At 40.7% G+C, this 7,661-nt stretch overlaps 1 protein-coding gene across 1 annotated transcript; it reads left to right on the forward strand.

The window, feature by feature from the left end:
- The first annotated feature begins 234 nt into the window (after nucleotides 1-234).
- On the forward strand, nucleotides 235-1,182 carry LOC130045729 (olfactory receptor 1J4-like). The gene has a single exon (XM_056138566.1). The coding sequence runs from the start codon at nucleotides 238-240 to the stop codon at nucleotides 1,180-1,182; it is 945 nt and encodes a 314-aa protein (XP_055994541.1). The 5' UTR covers nucleotides 235-237.
- The last annotated feature ends 6,479 nt before the right edge of the window (nucleotides 1,183-7,661 follow it).

Here is a 7,661-nt window from a genome sequence, read left to right on the forward strand (position 1 = left end):
CTACGCCTGTCCCTCGAACCCCTCCCCAGGGGAGGCTGCATGCCCGCGCGGTGCCAGTGCGGTGCCCTGTGGTGCTTTAGTCCCCGTTGCCCCTCTCGCGTGGTTGCCCATCAGCGGTGGCTGCTCTCGCCCGATGCTGGTGATGCCTCCGCACCGGCTTTACTATGATGTCACACTATTCATTCTCCATACAATCCCGTGTTTCTTTAGTCCCCAACGAAGACAAAAAGCAGCGTGATGAGAGAGAATGAGACCAGAGTTTCTGAATTTCTCCTCCAGGGACTCCCTGTTCCACCTGAACGTCAGGGTTTGTTCTTCATCCTCTTCCTGGTCATGTACCTGACCACAGTATTGGGGAACCTGCTCATCATTCTGCTGATCCGGATGGACATTCGCCTCCACACACCCATGTACTTCTTCCTCAGTGTCTTGGCCTTCAATGATGTGACGTTCTCATCTGTCACTGTCCCCAAAATGTTGATGGACATGAAGACGAATCACAAATCTATCCCCTATGCAGGGTGCATTTCTCAGGTGTTTTTTGTAATACTCTTTGGTTGTACTGAAAACTTCCTTCTTTCAGCAATGGCGTATGACAGGTATGTGGCCATCTGTCAGCCACTCCACTACACAACCATCATGAGACATGAGCGATGTGTTGCTCTAGTAGCGACATCTTTGATCCTCAGTTGCTTCCACTCTTTGTTGCACACCCTCCTTTTAGCCAGAGTTTCCTTCTGTGTCAACGTTACCATCCCCCACTTCTTCTGTGAACTCACTCCAGTCCTGGAGATAAGCTGTTCAGACATTTCACTCAATGACATGGTCATTTTCACTGAGGGAGGGATATTTTTTTATGTGCCATTCATCAGTATCTTGGGCACTTATGTCCGCATATGGGCCACTGTTCTGAGGAATCCCTCTGCTAAGAAATTCTTCAAAGTCCTTTCTACCTGTGGTTCCCATCTCCTGGTTGTGTCTTTATTCTATGGAACCATTCTTAAAGTTTACTTTTTATCCTCCTCATCTGTCACAAATAATAAAGACATAATCGCTTCCGTGATGTACATGATAGTCACCCCCATGCTGAACCCTTTTATCTACAGCTTGAGAAACAGAGATATAAAACAAGCCCTAAATTTGCTCGCTAACAGAGTCAAGTTCTGTAGTCAAAAAATTTAATGTGAATGTTTTAACTAATGTGCATTTAAAATAATCCGGGAACTATTATCCTAAAATGTCAATTCTTTGTGTTCAGTTGAAATTGTTTTCACATACTTCTCTAAGATATTGACATATTTATGCTTCACTCTGCTAACGTACACCAGTTTTATTGCCAGAATGACTTTCAGTGACTGACATTTAGTGAGCAATGAATAGAAACTATGATGCCTTATTTCAGCATGTTTAGAACTTGGGATTTGGAGAATAGTAATGATAACAAAAACAGAAATAAAGAAGAAAACTCCCCCAGGTCTACTCTCGAAGCAGTGCCACCCTTTCTTTCTTTACATTATAAGGATTCAGGAAATGATGTATCTAAAGGTTGTGAGAAAAAACTAATTGCTTATATAAATCATATTTCCAGTTAAAAAGTTCTGAAATTCCCATTCAAACCTTTCAATGACTTACTTACAAGTAAAGAATCATGCCTAGTTCAAAAAAATTTATTTCTGGGGCTGGAGTGATAGTACAGTGGATAGAGTGTTTGCCTTGAAGGCATCCCATATGGTTCCCCATGCACCGTCAAGAGTAATTCCTGAGTGCAAAGCCAGGAGTTACCCCTGAGCATTGTTGGGTAAGACCTACAAACCAAAAAAAAAACCTGTTACTTCTAATAAATAAATTATTTTTAAACTTTAGAAGTGTTTTATATCTTAATCCACATGGTAGTTGCAGTGGATTACTACAGTGGTCATGACAATGGATATGTGTGAGTATGTGTGTGTGTGAAAAAAATTCAAAATGATACACACCTTAAACGTTCTCACTTTGTTCATGTATTTCACTTTGTTTATGATTAGTCCATAGTATAAAAATTCAGGTCGGAGGAATAAAAACCTTATTATTCTGCGACTGGAAAGGTTATGTGACATGTAGATATTTGTATAAAATTACACGATTTTTGTAAATTTGTGTAAAATTTCAAACCATACATTATATATGATCTATATAATTTTTAGTGAAGATAGTTTTACTTAAACAAAGCTACTTAGAGAAATATGAAGAGAAAAAGAGAGAGGCGGAAGAGAGAGAGCGAGAGAGAGAGAGAGAGAGGTGTTAAGAGAGAACATGAGCTTCTCCAGAAAAAAAAAAACAGAGAAAGGCTTTGGGTGAAGATTAATCACAATTTTTCCAAATTTTCTTAGTCTTGAAAACTTTCCTAATTTTATAAGAATATGTGGTTTTGAAAATATAATACCACACACATATGTGAAATACAGGCATAGGTATGAATTAAATTTATACATAAACATGAAAATACAATTCCAGCGTCAGAAAAGCCTATGCTGATATTATATGCTAGAACATATCTATTATTCTATTGTAAAAATTAAAAGCAAGTTCTTTGTACATAAAAATGTATGATTGCTATATAGTTTATGAGAAAATCTGCAGATTTATAACCAGAGATCTCAATATATATCCATAATACTAACCAGTTAACATGTTAAGTTTTATTAAGTCTGATACACATGGTAATGATATAATTAATATTTTATATTGTTATACAGTTTGTTTTAATAATATGTGATTTTATGATCCTACTTTGTAATTAACATAATGCTCACATTGCCTTCTTTTGCATTCTGTAATTTACGGTGCGAAATAATCTACTTTGTTAGCCCTTTCTGTTGTCTCTGTGTATATACATCAGTAAGTGTGTACATTTATATGAAGGATGCACACACACATTTTTGTGTCTTAGAAAAGGATATATCATATTTCTTTAAATATTATCATGACTCAGGGCCACAGAGATAGTATAGCAGGTAGGGTGCTTGCCTTTCACACAGCCAACCGACATTATGTCTCTGCACCCCATTTGGTCCTCTTGGATTAATCCTGAGTGCTGATGGTTGTCACCCATAACAAAACAAATTACCATCATAACTCTTGTCCATCTTATTAGGAAGCTTCTGGTCATATGTTAACTTCTGATTTATTAGTACTAATCTAAGAAGAGATTTATAAGAATGAAATAATACTTGTAAAATAGTGAATTAGATATCACTGTCACCATCCTCCCATTGTTCATCGATTTGCTCGAGTGGGCCCAGGAACGTCTCCATTGTGACAATTGTTACTGTGTTTGGCATATCGAATACATCACGGGTAGCTTGCCAGGCTTTGCTTTGCAGGTGAGATACTCTCGTAGGCTCACATACATAAGTTACTTTCTGCCAAAGCCAGATAATATCCTAATCGGCCACCCTCCAGAACTGACTGCTGTTTATCCCAGAAAGGAGCATAAAATGAGGCCGCCAAGCTGTTTATACTCAGAGTGCCCCAGAGTGGGCGGGTGAGACCCCTTCCTGCCCCAAGGGACCCAACCCTAGTAGCCAATCTCTACTACCCGACTGCTGTCACGCTCCAAGCCACTTTACACATGCTCGGGCCACGCCTCATATATGAGTGAACATATTCCTGGACACATCATAAGACACTCCCTACATATTTTTCACAATTACCACACCATATTCGATGGAGTTCAGACAGTAGGCTGATAATCATAGAGGGGAATATATCTATATCTATATGTATGTATGTATGTATGTATGTATGTATGTATCTATCTATCTATCTATCTATCTATCTATCTATCATTTATCTTTGCCTCTCGTAGAGCCTGGCAAACTACCAAGAGTATCCTGTCTGCACGACAGAGCCTGGCAAGCTACACCATATGGTGGCACATTCAATATGCCAAAAACAGTAACAATAACGGGTCTCATTCCCCTGACCCTGAAAGAGCATCCAATATGGCAGCATTGGAAAAGACGAGTAAGTAGAGGCTGCTGAAATCTCAGAGTGGGACAAATGGAGATGTTACTGGCACCCACTTGAGTAAATCGATGAACAACGGCATGACAGTGAAACAGTGATAGAGTGATGAAAGTAAACACTTTTAAATATGTCATATTTATATCATTAAAAAGGCCCTCCCGTTGATCATCGATTTGCTTGAGCGGGCCCAGTAACGTCTCCATTGGAGACTTTGTTGTTACTGTGTTTGGCATATCGACTACGTCACATGGAGCTTGCCAGGCTCTGCCGTGCAGGCGAGAAAATCTTGTTAGCTTGCCGGGCTCTCCGAGAGGGGCGGAGGAATCGAACTCGGGTCAGCCATCTTGACTGCGTGCAATGCAAATGCCCTACCGCTGTGCTATTGCTCCAGCCCATTTATATCATTAATATCTGCATATATAAAATGTGATTATCTTGGTAAAGAGATGCTTCCAGTCTTATGTCTTGCATTTATTTTCACATCTATAATATTCATTTACTTACATCTAACTCTGGCATATCGAATACTCTCGGTAGCTTGCCGGGCTCTCCGAGAGGGGTGGAGGAATCGAACTCGGGTCGGCCATGTTGGCTGTGTGCAAGGCAGACGCCCTACCCGCTGTGCTATTGCTCTCCAGCTTTACTTTACTTTACTTTACATGTAACTCACACAAAGAGAAAAAGTCTTTTATTTTATTGCAGTACGGTAAGAAATTTACAGCAGTGTCCTGTCCTAAGGTATCACTGCAAGGCACTCAAGTGGACAAGGGTATGGGAAATTATGGCCTGTGAAGTCACGTTCATGGATTTATCAGGAGAGGAAGTCCCAGAAGAGTAATGCAGTGAGCTTTCTGAGGGACAATAAAGGGAAAAGCATGATTAATGAGAGAGCTTCAGCACCAGGAGTCATGCACACCCCCCTGGGAGCCTCTCTGTGAGGACCTCTGCCCCATATACTGCCTCTAAGACCTACTAGTTTAAATTCTTACAATCCACTAGTTTAAATTCTTACAATCCAAGGACACTGACCAGATCATGAATTAGTTCCACACCACCAGAGAAAAGAATTTAATCCCCCAGGGACCACAGAGAAATTCATTATCATGGGGTTTATTGCCTCTGCATAACAGTTGTCCTTTCACCCACTACACACACTCTAAGGGGAGATGGGAAACCACAGGGTCTTATTTTGGCTCCTAACCGTCTTACAAAAGTCCTGACAACTGAAAGGGGAGAAGTAGATCTACACCTGCCTGTCACTGAAATACCTTTACAGGGCAATGGAAATAGTTCTAACAGTAGCCCATATGTGTAAAATAACAAATCAGGTCAGAATTCAGATAATCAAGAAATTACAGCTCCACTGTAAACACCCTGAAAAATATAAGAACAATGGGAAAGCCGAAGAATTCAGCTTTATTGATGCACAGGGACAGAAGTTCAAGCGAGTTCTCAAGTTCCTCAAAATTCGTCAGGCTGTGAAACGTCTGCATTGCCCTAAGTAGGCAGGGGTGCAGGGGGAAGGGTGGTGTTTCGAATCCCCACACTCCTGAAATCCTAGAAGCCACACTTGGACACCCCAATGGATGCCATGCTGGGAGCCCAACTCCACTGCTTCATGAAGAATATCTGCAGACATGCCAAAATGATGAAAATTCCAGGTACACCAGTTTTCAGGCTTTGAATGTGAGGTCTTCTCAGAGTGGGGATAGGCAGGCTACCCACTACCTTCATACTTCCAGAAGCTCTAGTAGCCATACCCACAACCATTGTCATGTATACTCACGACCCACTTACATATCCCAGAGTGTCTGGAGCATGCGGCAATATTTGTAGATGCACAATACCTCCAACTTCTACAGTACTGGCATTTCAGTATGAGCACATCCAATTTCAAGGGAAACTAATACAGAAAACAACAATACTCAATAAAAAATAACACAGAAGTTTCAACTAGCATCAAACAGTTTGATTAATCCTCAGACAAGGTTTTAATGACCCCATGGTGAGATATAATAATTTTCAAGAATTCTCTTTTACTGAAGTGATTTTAGATAAGCCATTAGCCATTTAGTTGTAGCAATAGAAAATGAATTATTTTGTACCCGCTATTGGGGCAGGTTTGGGAATATTGGTACAATGGTATAGGGAAAGAGAGCAGAACCCCGGCAGTCGAAGATCTCCAGAATCAGCCACAGTCATGCTTAAGACCACTCTCCACACTTTCCGACGAGCCTCAAGCATGAAGGAACCGGCAAAGGAACCCAGGCATGCAGGACCCAGGGCTGAGATCTCCAAGCCTGTTTGGATTGGGACTGAGCCTCCTCCACCTGATCCCCCATCTTCCAGTAGGTAGGTGTTACACCCAGCTCTCAGAAGCGTGCAGCTTATTACTAGTTCTTACTCTTCGAGAACCAGGCAGGCAACCGAGAGTATCCTACCCACATGGCATAGTCTAGCAAACTCCCCGTGGCGTATTCAATATGCCAAAAACCCAGTAACAACAATGGGTCTCATTCTTCTGACCCTGAAAAAAACCTGGAATGTGACACTTTCTAAAATCTCAGGGCTAGTATGAAGGAGATGTTACTGGTGCCTGCTCGAGGAAATCAATGAACAAAGGGATGATAGTGATACAGTGATACAGTGGTATAGGGAGGTCACACTGGTAGTGTGATTGGTGTTGGAACATTGAATGCCTATAACAATTTTGAACAATTTTATGAACAATTTTATAAGACATGATATTTTTATAAGGAATTTTTTAATTATCAAACCTGAAAAAGAATGCTTTAAATCAATAATCCATGCAAAGCTGATGGTAATTTAGAAGTCAGTGAAAGAGGGAAATTCAATCAACTTACATAATAATTTATTCAGAGTCTGAAAGAATCCATATGAATAGTATTGAAGGAACTAAAGAATACAATAAATAGAAAATAAATGAAATAAATACAAAACTAAAGAATGGCAACAGACTTCTGAATGTAAGAACCATATCATCAAACTTGAAGAAAACTACTACTTGTAAGCAATAAAGTGGCAAAAAGAAGTACATCAATGTAAAAGAATGTAAGATATTTAATATATAACACCAAGAGGAATGATCTCCGAAGTACAGAAATTCTTGATCACTTGATCACTTGACATCCCGTTTGTTACTCATCAATTTGCTTGAACGGGCATCAGTAACATCACCATTCATCCCTGTCTCGTGCTAGTGTAGCCCAGTGGCGTCTGCCCTCTCCAGGAAACGAAGAGCCTCAAACCGATCATTCAGGGTCTTGTCAAGAAGTCTGACTATCTCCTGTGGAATCCATTTGATAACGACTCTAGTCCACGGGCCGTCTCCAAATCGCGTTACATGTCCAGCCCACCTGATTTTCAATGCGTTGGCAAACTCGACAGAATACCTGATTCTCAATCTTCGATGGAGGTTGAACTCTGGATTTTTTCTCTCACTTGAGTGAAGCGTGATACTCCAAGCATAGCTCTTTCAAGTTCTCTTTGGGAGGGCTGAATAGCGTTCTCATCATGTTTCCGTAGGGCCCAGGTCTCTGAGGCATATGTTAATGCAGGAAGATCAGTGGAGTGGAAGAGATGTGCCTGAACCGGAGGATCTTTGTCCTCTTAGGTATTTCTTTGACGCTGTT

The sequence above is a fragment of the Sorex fumeus genome, unplaced genomic scaffold (assembly GCF_029834395.1).
Source record: "Sorex fumeus unplaced genomic scaffold, SorFum_2.1 ptg000129l, whole genome shotgun sequence".
Taxonomy (NCBI): domain Eukaryota; kingdom Metazoa; phylum Chordata; class Mammalia; order Eulipotyphla; family Soricidae; genus Sorex; species Sorex fumeus.